This window comes from Phoenix dactylifera, chromosome 1 (assembly GCF_009389715.1).
Source record: "Phoenix dactylifera cultivar Barhee BC4 chromosome 1, palm_55x_up_171113_PBpolish2nd_filt_p, whole genome shotgun sequence".
Taxonomy (NCBI): Eukaryota; Viridiplantae; Streptophyta; class Magnoliopsida; order Arecales; family Arecaceae; genus Phoenix; species Phoenix dactylifera.
In genome coordinates, this window is record NC_052392.1 from 17,609,794 (window position 1) to 17,624,939 (window position 15,146).

General features: G+C 36.6%; 2 protein-coding genes across 2 annotated transcripts; one reads left to right on the top strand and one right to left on the bottom strand.

Annotated features, from left to right (window-relative positions):
- Window positions 1-2,160: 2,160 nt before the first annotated feature.
- LOC103701571 lies at window positions 2,161-2,749 on the bottom strand. Its single transcript, XM_008783693.2, has 2 exons — window positions 2,728-2,749; window positions 2,161-2,579 (listed from the first exon to the last, which is right to left on the bottom strand). The coding sequence occupies exons 1-2, from the start codon at window positions 2,747-2,749 to the stop codon at window positions 2,161-2,163; spliced, it is 441 nt and encodes a 146-aa protein (XP_008781915.2).
- Window positions 2,750-6,832: 4,083 nt separating this feature from the next.
- On the top strand, window positions 6,833-8,364 carry LOC103701456. Its single transcript, XM_008783505.4, has 2 exons — window positions 6,833-7,224; window positions 7,617-8,364. Exons 1-2 carry the CDS (start codon window positions 7,057-7,059, stop codon window positions 8,163-8,165), a joined length of 717 nt encoding a protein of 238 aa, XP_008781727.2. The 5' UTR covers window positions 6,833-7,056; the 3' UTR covers window positions 8,166-8,364.
- Window positions 8,365-15,146: the final 6,782 nt, after the last annotated feature.

Sequence of the window (15,146 nt, forward strand, 5' to 3'; positions counted from 1 at the left end):
GAAGGGGATAATCAGAGACCTTATTCTAGAAGAAACTTGTCAAAGTCAAGTTATTGGGATGATATATAGAAGAGGCTTTAAGTTTCAGATGGAAGCTGTTTATTTATCTCCAAGCAAATGCCAGTTTTAAGTTATTGCGCTTTTAGATCTAATAGTACTATTATTCGTTAAGGCACATAGATTTTGATCTTCATTTGACTATGGTTATCTGTAGCGGGATGTCTCCTTAATTCTTGCTTTTAAATTAATATAGAACTATGTTCAATTTCCTTTTAGATGCAATTCTGAAAAGGCTTTACTAATTAAGGTATATTAGTTGTTAATTATAAAGAGGTATATGCCTTTATGGACCTACCTTAGCCGTTTTTACTGGTTATGGTGGAACAAGTTGCTTAGCCATATTGGTGATGCCAGGGGCATTAAAACCAGTTTCTAGCACTTGGAGGCTGGAGCACTCAGATTTAACTAGTGTCACATTCTACATGAAGATACAGGGTTTTAAAGTGAGTTTAGATTTGATTTGACGATATTAATATCTAATTATATTGTTCTATCGAGAGAATAGAATTGTTTACTTTCATCCAAGTGGGAAGGTTTTAGGTCAGTGAGATCATCTGGATGATTGCGATTTGTTTAGGGTTGCAGATATTGACCGTCGAACGCCTCAACTTCGAAGCGCAAATATTGTAAGCAATCTAATTTCTAAAGCAATGTAACAGTTCTTTTCATAACATTCACACATAAGATCTTCCACCAGACCCTACCAAACTCATCATTTTTGTTTTCAGTTTTGCTTCTGTATATGTTTCCAAGAAGCAATCAAGCTCATCATCATTATCACCAGCACAACCAGCAACAATACCATTTGCAGTTATTTATTACCCTCGACTTTTGTTTTTAGCCGTCTATAGTCACTATTCTTTGGTGCGATTGGTAGGAATCAACACTCTTGATTAATCATAGATGCTTCAGCATGGGCTTAAACATGCTCTTTTCTCTAGCCATTACCAGTAATCTCCCATTATTTAGAATAAGAAGGTAAAGTCTCGTAAGAACTCGAGCGGACATGTGTTTAGTCCTATATCAGTTATTTGCTGGGTAGATATTGAGTACTTATACATGATCATGAAATTCAAATAATAGCTTATGGCTAGTCTTTTTAGATGAGATACTGGATTGTTACAAAATGGTATTAAAGCAGGCCCAACCATAATCTATGTGGACTGGGACACTGCAGCACGGATTTATTGAAGCTCATCCAAAAAGAGGTCTAAACTGTACGCCAACCTCCGTATATATCTTGGGAGTAGGAGCTGACTCTCCATCAGAACAGCATAGATCGTGAGGCACGTAGTGACATGTTGAAACTCTAAGGATCATAATTTAGATCTTTATTTTCTTCACCAATAAATCTATGGCTAGAACTTAGATGGATCTTAAAAGACCGCAAGCTGGGCAGGCCATCAAGTTCCGACAAGAATATCCAAATAGACCTTGAGGGATTTTTCTTTTCCTCTTGCAAGAAATGGGCTCTATAGTTCCTATGAGCTCTTTTTCTCTCGTTCTCTCCACTCCATTCATCCCTCGGCGAGCCTTCTCGGCCTATTCTGCTAAATAATCCGGCAGATTGTTGCCAAACATGTTCTTGGTAGTTCAGAAATCCAATAGCTAGAATATCTTCTACAGCTTACCCATGCACTCTATCAAAAAGTCCATCAATGGAGGAAGAAGATCTAGGGAGTTGCTCTCTGTCACATGCTTTCTTGCATGTACTCCAACTTTGGCTCATGTCATTAGATCTCTTAATGCAAGAAAAATTGGAAGTCAAGTCTCTCCTCTGTCGGCCTTACCGCATGTACCAACATGGCAAGATACCAAGCCAATCATGCTGTCTTCTTTTTGTAGGCCAAGCGCCGAGATGAGCGCATGATGAATAGAACCTATAAAAAAGAGATAAAGGTGATTGGTGTGGTGCACACAGTGTAGTATATAATCTTATTGTCGGTTATCCTGGCCTCTATGTTATATATATATAAATTTTAAACTGGCTATTTTTTTTTTGGTTAAAAATGGCATTCATATGGTTCTCACATGAGTACAACCTACCAAATCAAAAGAAAGAAAATGATACAAAGGGTGGGGCATATCTCCGACCCTGGTTCAAACCACTCCACTCGAATGTCGGGCCACGAAAGAAGCGACCCAGTCTGCCGCACTGTTTGCCTTCCGATAAACATGTGCAACCTGGAAGGACCCTGTCTCCTTGGCTAGACCGCGGATCTCGCGAAGCAGCGGGTGCCCATCTCCCTCCATATCCACTCCCCATATCCAGTCAACTACCATGAAGGAATCCTCCTCTAGGAATATCCTGTCGGCTCCCAGGACTCTCCTCCCATAGGACATGTCCTCCAAGGTAGCCTGCAACTCCACCTCAATGACGGCCCGGCTTGTAGTGCGTCGCCCTTCAGCTGCAATCAACATGCCCAGATGATCTCTAATCACAAAGCCCACATTGCCATGTGCTCCGTCCGCCGACCAGCTACCATCGAAGTTCAACTGGCTAGTTTCAAAACGCTGGCCTATAACGAAATTGAAGCTGAAGGAGACCTGAAGAATTTGGCCCAGCAAAGACCTGTCTCATTTGAATTTGACTTATCTGGGTTGGCCTGCACATGTAAACTCACTTCGGAGGAAAACGTCAAATCTGATGTTTTGGAGCAACCTTACCTTGCCAAGGATACCAAGCCATTCCAACCCAACATTGCTTTGTTTTTATGATCAGAATCGTATAACCATGCAACCTGTCCCACCTCAAACGGTGTTTCAGGTGGAAAAATATGTAGAACTGTAGTTAGGTCGTTGTAGGTGGTAACGTTCGGTCTCAAGTTGGCTTAGGGTTGGATAGTTTTTTTTTTTTGGTTCCGGGGCATAAGTTGGTACGTAGCCTAATTCAACTTTCCCACGCTAGTGTTCAAATTGGCATCTGACGTACAGTGGATTTTGGAACCGGCTTGAGCAAATCTGATTTGAACTCTGGTCTCTCTCTCTCTCTCTCTCACGCGCGCACACATTTGAGGGATTTCTTTCGTCTTAGTGCCCTTTACCTATTCCATTCCCAAAGGAGTCCCCTTTCTTAGAAATAGACATCCAACTGACCAGTGTCCTAATATTTTGGGTACGTGAACAGTTCTCCTACCACATCATGCAGGAGAATTGGTACGAATTGCAAGATTTCATGTGCACCTAACAAGCACCCTGAAGCATTTTCCAATAAAACGATCTCTTCTATCCAATTAAGGACCAAGTTGGTTAATCTTTTCTGATGGTTATAATTACTTTTAGCATGAATGAAAAACTTTCTCAACTTCATATATCTACTATGGTTCTTTTGTTGATTGCATAAACTGCATCCTTCCATTCTTAAAACTAAGAAGTTTATGATAGTCATTTAACATAAAGAGATCTACAAATTTGATCTTTTATTTGGGCAGCAAGATTGTTCCGTCTCATTAATCAAAAATCAAAGACTGAATGTTTTTGTATAGGAAAAAGGGATTGATTTATGAGTAGGTTGGGAAAGAGGATTCGTACATTAAATTAACTTATTTGGATCATGACAGAGTTGAAAAATAAAGGTCATCCGCACTATTTGCGCTAAAAGCAAATTAAAGATGGGCCAATCTCATTATCTCAAATCTATGGGTCGGCTGCTAAAGATGAGGATAAGGATTGTATCTTTCGCAAGCGAATGAAAAATTCACCGGATTTGTCGGATCGCACAATGGCCACTTTGAGATCAATGTAGAATATGATCCAACGATCGACATTATGAAAGAAGATCAATAATTTTTTCATGCGAACCCCAAAATGTGGAACCCAAGTCCAATGTAATATAGGTCGAGCATCCATCATAAATTAGGGAAGACGTCAATGTAGAAAAGCTTAAGGAATACAAATGTGATCACCTACCGGCTATTGCAAGGCAAGAAATCTTTGAACAGTTGTTTTGTTAAGAGAAAAAAAAAATAGTATCATATTTGATAAGCCTCAAAGGTGAACTTGGAGGAATATGGACACCGGGATTACTACCAGTCTCTTCTACAGATCATGGTTCTAAGATCATTCAATTTCCTCCGACCTTCCTCCAAAACTCCCAAGGTACGTCATCCCCTCTTCTAGCTAACTTTCTTTAGCCACCTAACTCGAGCTAACTTTACTAGAAGTCCCAAAATCCACTATGGCCGGCCTCTGAATGCGCTATCGCACGCGATTGGCTTATCTTATAGCCTTTTTTATGTGAATTTAATTCATCAATGGAAGTGCCCACCAAGTGGCTTCCGTGTACCGTCAATAGCTTTATACACCATATACTTGTTATTGCTCTCATGTACGACAGTACGAGGCTTTTGTGCGTCGTCCACTTGCATATACTTTCCATGAAACCATTCCCAAGTTAGTTACGCAAATCAATTGATGAAAAATATTATATAAATTATGAGTTAGATTGTATTATGACCATGTTTGATATTCACTATATTGGCTATTATCGGTAGGTAGGCCTGGATAAGTCAAGAAACAAGTCCACTACATCGAGAGTCAAATTGCATGTCAAAATTTTTGAAGGCCCTAACTTGCTTGTATGATATCCGATTGTGGTGCCTTTTTTCTTCAAATAAATTTTCAATATCTACGATGCTGCACCGATTATTGAAGGAGCCGATGCTAATAGTAATAATAGGCAAATTGCTCTATTTTAGTCTCAATTTGAACCAGTTAATGTAATATTTTTATTTGAAAAAGATTTTGATTAAGCATATTTTTTAGCCTATGAAAAATTAAGTAAAATAACTGAAGGCAAAGTTGATGAAAAAAAAAATTATCTTTTGTGGAAATTTAGCTTGTTTATGTTTATTTTTGCGAGCCATATATTTTAGAAAAATTGTAACGGTAGCTAAAAGAGAAATCTTACACAAATTGTATGGGGATAGACCTTATTAATATCAATAAAAGTTTTGTAACTTAACTCAAATGATCTTTAATGAAGAAAAGAAGACATAAACTCAGCCTTCAACAGTTTTTTTATCTTTAAGAGATTCGAGTTGAACGAGTAGAAGAATTTTCTTCCTTCTCCCTATTTACCATATAATTTGCTTCATTTGTAATTACTAAATCTGACTTTGATCAAAGGATTAAGGGTGTATATCGGTATCTCTCCTCGGAACAAGATTATGATTCTGTCTTGGAAGGTTGCACCATTCATGTCATTATCATTCCCATAGCCTTTGACATTTTTTTGGTACATATGACATATTTTTCTGTATCCTGTGCATCCCTTGTCAAGATTAAATATATATTAAACTTACTCCTGTACTGCAATGTATGCGAGAGTAACTGTGCAGAGTTTAGGCTGTCTAATTTGGTCTTTTTCATTAGAATAAATATGGTTAGTATTTTATTTTATTATCCATATGGATTCACAAACTACAGTCGGATTTGGATGGCGCTTTTTATTATATGTCTTTGTTAATGAATGAATAAAGTTGAATGGGGTATACTAATTTAAGATGTGAATAATTATTACAGTAATACATGGGCTTTAAAGGTTTGTTCACATAAGAGAATGAATTCTCTAGTGGTACTGTGAGTGTGAACCGATGAGAAGGTAGATGTACCTCTCTGGTGGCTTTGAAACTTTTCCTCGTTTTTGTACTTTAGATAATCACATATCAACGTTCAAATTCGCATGAGAATTTAGCGGTCAGCACGAGTCAGAATCCATCAAGTTTCTTCCATCAAAAAAAAAAAAATCCACTAATTAAGTTTTGCTGGAAGGAAGAGGACCCATTAATCACGAAGATAGTTATAATAACATAAATTTATACTACGAAAAGCCTACTCAATCGTAGCCATCATGCTATACATTGAGTCATGCTCGGCGAACCTTCCTGCTCTAATTCTAAAATTAGAACTGAATTGTTGACATATCAAACATTCTTTGAAGCAAGTACTTCTCCATTTCATGCAATCACGGCTATTTATATATTGTATTATAATTCATGATTGCATTGTCACATAAGATCATGCAATGTTCTATTCAAATATAACATGCAACATATGAAATCACGAGCCATTATGAAATACATGGATATGGTCGGCTTGGATATCTTCATTTAAAATGAACCTAAAAAGTTCCAAAACTCCTTTGTTCTTCTTCTTAAAATGAAGTACGCGACTTCTAGCGTCCAATAAGCCTTTAATGCAACGCAGCCAAGGCCAAGCCTGACCAAGCTGCTGTTGCCTCCTCGTAAGATCCCACTGCATGGTCTTGGCATGCACGCAATTTCTAATTCAGCGCAGCCCAATTGGATGACCTAATTCCCCATTTTCCCCCCCCTACTTCCTGCTTTAGAAAAATACTAAAAAAAATCGAAGTACATGCCAGAACTCAGAAGGAGAAAAGTACTTTCTCAATGCGCATCTTCTGCTTGATACGTCACGACGCTTAGGGTCAAAAGAGCCTCCATTAACTGCTATATTTTAGCTGCTGAGAGAAGCGTGGCCCCAAAAACTCCTTTCCCATGCCTGGATCCCACTGGGCTCCGACACCGGAGATGTTGCTCGGGTATTGAGACTCGTGTCAAACTCGATGTATCCAACGGCACGGGTTCTTCTACATCTGGGGCCCTCGATTCCATCGGCTGAGTCTGTCGTGGGTGTCACGACGTTGTTTATGGCCTGTCATTTCTGGTGTCCTCGTTGGAACCACACTAGAATAGATAGAAATACTAGTGGAGACCCCCACCGACCATTAATTCCTTCCCCAAGGGAGAATTTTATGATCATTCCTCCCAATATTTTGCATGGCTTCCAAGCGAAAGTTCGGTCACAGCACCATTGCTTGTTGCTCTGAAACACGTTTCACTCGCTGAACCGGTGTCCATTAAATAAGGCTGCTGCTCCTTCAAACTAGAGAACCCAGAAGAAGAAAAGTTGCGTGTGGGAGAGACAGATAGAGAGAGAGAGAGAGAGAGAGAGAGAGAGAGAGAGAGAGAGGAGATGGAGTGGAGGAAGAGCTATATTGATCTCATATTGGTGCCCTTGAGCCTCCTCTCCGTCATCTTATACCATATCTGGTTGTGGCGGAGAATTAGGTCGCAGCCACAACGGACCATCATTGGCATCAATTCGGCCAGCAGGCGACTCTGGGTCTTTGCCATGATGAAGGTATATACACATCGTCTCTGATATTTAGAAAACCAAAGGTATTTGGTGATCTTGCTCCATGGTTATGGAGATGGTCCAAAACTTATAAGAAATCCCACAAAGAAAGGTGCAATTCAATGTCTCTTAACTTACCTGCATCGTGATATTTATTTTATTTTATTTTTTTGATGAAGAGGGAGGCAAAGCCATCCGGCCTTTATTAGAAAAGTGGAGTTTACAAAAACTATTTATAAAGGATTTAAAAGAAAAATATCGTTAGGTTATGAATAAATTAATGCATCATTTGGCTTGAGATGTCTGCTAGTCTGGCATTAACAAGTTGATCATTAATTATTATGATGACAAAGATCTATAATCACTCATCGTATGACTTGTGTCGCCTTTTGTTGCAGGATAACGATAAGAAAAATATCCTCGCGGTGCAGACAATACGTAACGCAATAATGGGTTCGACCTTGATGGCCACCACCTCCATCCTCCTCTGCTCCGGCCTCGCAGCCATGATCAGCAGCACGTACAGCATCAAGAAGCCTCTGAACGACTCGGTCTACGGCGCTCATGGGGAGTTTGTTGTGGCTTTGAAGTATGTCACGCTTCTCTTGATCTTCCTCTTTGCCTTCCTCTTCTACTCCCTCTCCATCAGGTTCATAGGCCAGGTGAACTTTCTCATCAACGTTCCACAAGAGGATGACAACTCCCTGGTGACGCCGGAGTACGTTGCCCATCTCTTGGAGAAGGGTTTTGCCCTCAACATAGTGGGCAACAGAATCTTTTATGCAGGCCTCCCCATAGTACTGTGGATATTTGGGCCAGTTTTGGTTCTCATATGCTCTGTCTCCATAGTCCCAATACTATACAATATGGACATTGCCGATGGGCAAGGAAAGGCTGATATCAGGAAAGAAGAAAAGGTTGACAGAAAAATTTCTATGGGAGCATAGGAGACAAGTATAAAGGTGATATGTGGCTGTGAGGGGCAGGGTTATCAGTGTATTGTCTTTACCTTCTTAATTTGTTTTCCTTGGATTTTTTCTTCTTTAAGATTCTACCTTATGATATGCTGCATGCATCAAAGCTTAGCAATAGTGTAAGACCAGCGCCATCCATTTTATGAATATGAATTGCTATTCGTTATACATATCATCAGCAATTGCGTTTATTTATCATTGCATTTTGGAATGATCCAGTCTCACACCCAACTATATTCTTGATGAGATCGGGCAGCGAAGAAGAATTATGCCCTTCCTATTCATAGAATTTGCGATCGGATCGGCCTTGTTGATAATTTTGATCAGGAGACGTATGGGATCATGCATGCATGTTATGAATATATATTTTGTACTCCTACCCAATTTATACGGTTAACCTTGTTGTTGTAAACATGGAGAGGCATAGAAGTGTGAAGAAAAATTAAAAGTTTTGAGCTTGACTATATTTTTTTCACTTGATGTTATAATAATCATGATTGAATATGAATTATATATTGCATAGTGCTGGTCGGAGTCTAGAAGGAAAATGGGACATGACATATCTCATGAAAAAGTGTCAAATGCTCAGCTAGCCATATTTTTGTGAAGAAAACTCTATAGATCAATATAGTGATGGGAAATTATTGAGAAGCAGTGTTTTGAATTATTTTAACAGGAATCAAACCTTGTTAATGATTGTGAAGAGTTCACTTAAGTTTATAGACTGCAAAAGACATTTATAGACAAAACAAGCAACTAACATTTCTTTCCATCTTACAATATTATCTAATTAGGTATCAATGTGTCCCTGCCACGTCTGCATGATATTGTGCATCTTATGGAGGCATATGCATATAGAATTTTCCAAAACTATTTACTAGAGTAACTGCTATTATTTGGCTCATGAAAGTGGCCGGGGTACCCTCACTCTCATAACGCCATCCTCCAAACCCTATGAGAATCCTACACTTCTGAGATTTCATCCAAGAATCAGGACTAGTATCCAGTGACAGGAGAGACTTACGGTGTCCACTAAATGCATATGAAAATTTCATTGGACCAACTAGGTGACTTAGTAGCCGTTATCATGCCCCATATGTTATACAAAATATCGAGAGTGACGACAATCCCGCATGTGTGGGTTGTGTGCATGTAACCAACCTTGTAACAATACTTTAAGAGGATGTTTGGTATGGGACGATCTTCGTAAGATCAAAGATGATATGACAAGATCACTGTATTCAGTTCCTCCATGATGATCCTACATGGCAGTAATTTCAAATCACCCTCACTTAGTGATTAAACCCATGCATATTTGAGGTCCGATATCCAAGATCACCCTAAGGTAGCGATACGAGATTTAAATTTGGGGACAAAAATGTCCCACGGTCTAGCTAAAAAAAATAGTATATTAATATGCCTACATTATTATATATATTATATTATATTGATATTATATATTATATTAAGATATATTATTAATTATGTTATTGCCATATTATTATTCAATTATTTTAAATTATATTACAAATATATCATTATACTTTATATTTATATTATGAAATTATATAATATATTACTTCTATTTGACTAATTCTCCTAATCAAAAAAATATTAGTATTAAAATAATAATATATTATAAGTCTAAATGAAAATATTAATCTTATAGTAATAATTAATATATTTTAATAGGATTAATAAATATATTTTATAAAATATGTTAATAAAATTTATTACTATTTTTGTTATAATATTTTTTTTTGATTAATGAATATATTTTATGAAATATATTAGGGATAATTTTGGTATTATATGGTCAGTGATATTAGATTCTCATAGAATACCTAATAGGATACTCATGGATATCCAAAAAATTTTAATCGCTGAAATATAGCACACCAAACATATTAGTTTTAGATCATTGAAAATCAGATTACCTCGAGATAAGAATTATCAACGATCTAAAATCATCTTGGTGATCATGTTTAGGTCACCAAACGTCATCTAAATTCAATGGCTTGTTCCACACATGACCCATAATGTCATTAATTGGGCTGAAGTTTGGGTTCTTTTATAAGTGACTAGGGCCGAAATTAGATTAGATACAGAGTAGATACTAGCATATCTATATCTATATTTATTTTATTTGATGAATACAAATGTAGATACGGATGTTAGTCGGATGCAAAAATTTATATGCATATTTGTTTTAAACAGATATAAATACAAATCAAATACCGAAAGTATTGATATACAGGTATAAATCAGATAATTAAATATATTACTAAGTGGATGATAAATCAAGATAATAGCATATTAATTTGGTCATTTATTTTTCTTAAAAGTTCATGAATATGATATGAAATTAAATAGGATTACAAATAAAATCGAATATTCGGATATAGATCGGATAGTTGTCTATCCACATCTATATATATCCATTTTTCTTTGACTGATATGGATACATATATGAATATTAGTCTGTTCTCAAACTTCTATTCATATCTGAATAGATTCGGATACAAAAACAAATCCAAATGGATATTATCCGATCCATTTTTATCTTTATAATTGACTCAATTTTGTCTTTCAACATTAATTCCTACAATCAAATGTAAAAATGCCGTTAGACCACCAACTCTTGGTCCCCCCTAAATCACAATTTTACCCCCACTAATAAAGAATGCTATGGGACTAACTTAATCAAGGAACGGCTCTCTACTCTCCCCGCTCCTCTCTTCTCTCTCCACATCATCTAAGCCTTCACCGAGAGAGGGGAAAAAAGAAAGACAGAAAGAAAGAAAGCTCTCCACTAAGAAGCTCCTATCAAGTTGATATCTTTGCAAATTAGACGATTGACGATGACAGTGATGCAACTAGGAACGAATACTTTGCATGGCTTCCAACCGAAAGTGCTGTCATGGCAATACCATTGCTTGTTGTGTCCTCTAGCAAAACGGCGGGACAGCCCACCACTCATTTTAATGGATACCAGACATGAAAGAGAGACCTAAAAAATCAGGGGGCAGGAAAAAGACAACAATGGGATTGGAGTGCTCAAAAAGCCCGATGCCACCTCACAAAAACCGAGCCCATGGAGCAACCTATCTCAACCAGAGCTTCCAAGCTAAATCCAGCCAAACAAAACATTTAAGACATGTTTGGTCGAAGAGACTGAATGAGAATAGAAACAAGTGATTTTTTCATTCTTATTTCAAAAAGAAATAAAAATGTTCCAATCTTCCAAAACCTAATTTTGATTCTTCTTCCAATATTTAAATCACATTCCATCAAATTTACGTAAAAAAATTAAATTTTCAAAAATACCATTCGAATTTTTATTCCACTCTATCCTAAATCTAATTCTGGTCATGAACCAAATGCGATGGATCTACTATGGGGCATCAGACGTGGCTTGCGTGCATGGCCCCCCACAGAAACTAGAAATTAGGGGTGCCCCTTGCTCTTCCAATCACCACGATGGTCGCGCACTCCCTCCGTCCCGATCACCTGCACCCATGCCTGCTCTACAGTGAAGACTTGATCACTAGCATCCTGCATCTCGGTGGCCATGGCTGGACCTCCAGTGTCCCTCGCCTCCATAGCCATTTCCAGCTTCTCATGCCTTTGCAGTCCTGGTTCAACCCCTGGGGTTGGCCTCCACGCCCGCACTTCAACCCCCACTTGTCCCATGGGATATCACGCATTCATGAATTGATTCATGCTGGATTGGACTACAGCTACTGCGATGCACCACTGCCTTCCGGGCATGGCCTTGATGATATATAGCCTCTGGCTCCGATGCTTCCGAAGCCACCGCCTGGTGCTGTGCCTTCCATCTGCCTGCACCGGCAGTGCAGCAACATATATACTATGAAGTTACGGAGCTTGATGATATCTTTTTGCTTCATATGACAATAATTGTAATTTGATATAAATTGCATATAGCATGATCCTGATAGGAGACTCAATGAATTATAGAGCTATGTAAGTCCTCTCGTTAAGAGAAAATAGATTCCTGTAATGGGTCTCTATGCTGGCTGAATGTAGATGGAGACATTTTTACAACCATTGGTAGTCAGAGAGTACTGAGAGATTGCACTTTAATTTGTCCCGTTAAAAGTGAACTCCTAGAATAGCGAACTGGTTATCCCTCTTTCCTAAATGGAAAAGTTGTTGGAGTTTTAACTTAGAAAAAAAATTAAAAATAAATATATCAGCTTTATCTCCTAAATTTTAGATAGTTTAAAAATTTAAAATTTTTATTTTTTTTCAAATGCTTTTTTTCTAAAAGAGCATCAACTCTTCGGAAAAAAACGTTGGTTCTAGTTTCTATAAGGATGCAATGTTTCTGAAACATTGCATCTTCGAAAACGCCACACCATATCGATCACCAGATAGAGTCTATAAATAGGTTTTGGGTCCAGTATTTTGGATAACTCAATTCATATTATTGCTTCTCTGTTTCTTGAGACAAAATAGAGAATTCTTCTCTTCTCATTCTTTTTCTCTTCTTCCAAACCTCTTTCAAGTTTTTCTTTTCATTTGGACATCTAAAGAAGTCGTCGGTCGGGTCAAGCCTTCCCAGTAATCATGCTCGTTAGAGGAGAATTGGGCTGAGCCGGGTTATTTTACTTTGGGGACGAGATCGCTGCAGACCTGCACGCGAATTATATTCTTAGGACAGTGTATATCATACGCATCAATTCAGATAAGCTTTTTTCAATCTTCTGATTTTATTCTAGTAGAATTCCTTTATAATTCTTCTACAAAATAAAGATATAACAATTTCTAGGTAAAGTATTTCCAATAATCTAAGAACGTGATCTTGATTGTACTAAAAATTGCTATATATATATATATATATATATATATCAAAATTTAATTTGATAGCATAGAATTAGATTTAGTTTAATTGTATGACTTAATTCATAAGATTGTTTTCTTCTAAAAAAATAGTATTTTAAGAAAATCATATTGCTTTGAAAATTATGCAAAAAGATTTCTGTAACTTTAAAAACCATATAGAAAATTTTTTGTATATTTAAAATCTTTGCTGAATTTTCTGCATCTTTGAAAACGGTGCAGAAATTTTTTGCAGATTAAAAATCTATTTAGAAAATTACTACATCTTTAAAATATGTGTAAATTTTCTATGGCATTAAATTCTATGCAATCTATTTTTTGCAATCTTTAATTTCTATGCAGAATTTTCTGTATCTTTAAAATTTGTACAGAAACGTTCTACATTTTTAAAAGCTATACAGAAATTATTGTTCCTTTACAAACTGTGTATATTATTAGCTGTTCTCAAAATACATACTACTGCTTTAAAAAATATATGCAGAAATTACAAAGTTATATTTCTTAGTGTGGTTATTTAATTTTATTGATATTATTGCTCTTTATTGCATTTATTTCAAAACCTAAAATCTAATTCGTAACTTTATGATTAAAAGAGTACTAAAAAAAAGATGAACCGACATATCTAGATTTATTATAAATTTGGAAGACAACTCAAAAAGAGTAATGCCATTTTCTTGAAATTTGTCAAGCATGAAAAAAACTTGGCAGATGAATTAACCAAGGGTTTGTCTATGAGTGAAGTACTTAAATCATCGAGGGGGATGGGGCTTAAGCCCACTATTTGGTCACCGATAATAGATATATAGCCAACCTCTATTATTGGAGACTCCATGAAGGAGGTTCAATGTGGTAGAAACAAAACTGATTGAGTGATCATGTTAGAGTACATTTTTCGAAGTATATCTCCTCCCATCCCTTTGATACGTGCTTTTGTGTGACAAAAATATTTATTGGAAAGGTTGAGTTATGCTCTTAATGAGTTTAAGATAGAAAATCTACAGAGTATTAAGTTATAAATACCTTTGAAGGATTTACCTATGCGAGAAGTGTCATATAGGTCGTGACTAGGGTTTGGGCTAACCCTAATAAAATTCTCATAAAAAATCAAGGTACTTAGCGCAAGGCTTTTAAATGGTGCTAATCGCATAAAGACCCAATTAATTCGTACTATGTGTGTTATAAGTAGAAGTCTGAGTTAAAGGATTTAGTTCAAGTCTAATCTACCATGGTTCCTTCAGATAGATACTATTAATTCTAAGTGAGGTTCAAGTCTATGAGATTTTCTTTTATATAATTTTTTAAATTTAATTCTTTAGTGGGGGATTGTTGGAGTTCTAACTTTAAAAAAAAAATAATTTTAAAAAAATAAATATACCAGTTTTATCTCCTAAATTTTAGATAAAACTCTTATCCTTTTCTCCATATGCTTCTTTCAGAAGAGTTGCGATTCTTTTGAAAAGAACATTGGTTTTGGTTTCCATAGGGATGCGATGATTCTTAAACATCGCATTTTCAAAAATGCCACACCGTATCGGTAACCGGACAGAGTCTATAAATAGGTTATGGGTTCAGTATTTTGGATAAGTCAATCTACATTACTACTTTTCTATTTCTTGAGATAAAATAGAGAATTCTTCTCTCCTCTTTTTTTTTTTTCTCTTCTTCCAAACATCTTTCAAGTTTTTCTTTTCATCTGAACATCTGAAGAAGTCGGTCGGGTCAAGCCTTCACAGCGATTGTGCTCATTAAAAAAGAATCAGGTTGAGCCAGATTGTTGTACCTTAGAGATGAGATCGCCGCAGACCTGCACGTAAGGGGCGAATCACATTTTTAGGGCAGTGTATATTATATGCCTCAAACTAGCTAGGCAAGTTTTTTTCAATTTTCTGATTTTATTTTAGTAAATTATTTTTTTATAATAGTTCTATACCATAAAGATATAATAATTTTTAAGCAAAATATTTTCAAAAGAAGTTATAAATTTTGGATGATGGTGCTTGCATGGAAACATTAAAAAACGTTACCTTCCCAGCTAAAAGGAAGAATTCCCTTTCCAGATCTGTCTCTTTATGTTTTCACAAAACTCAG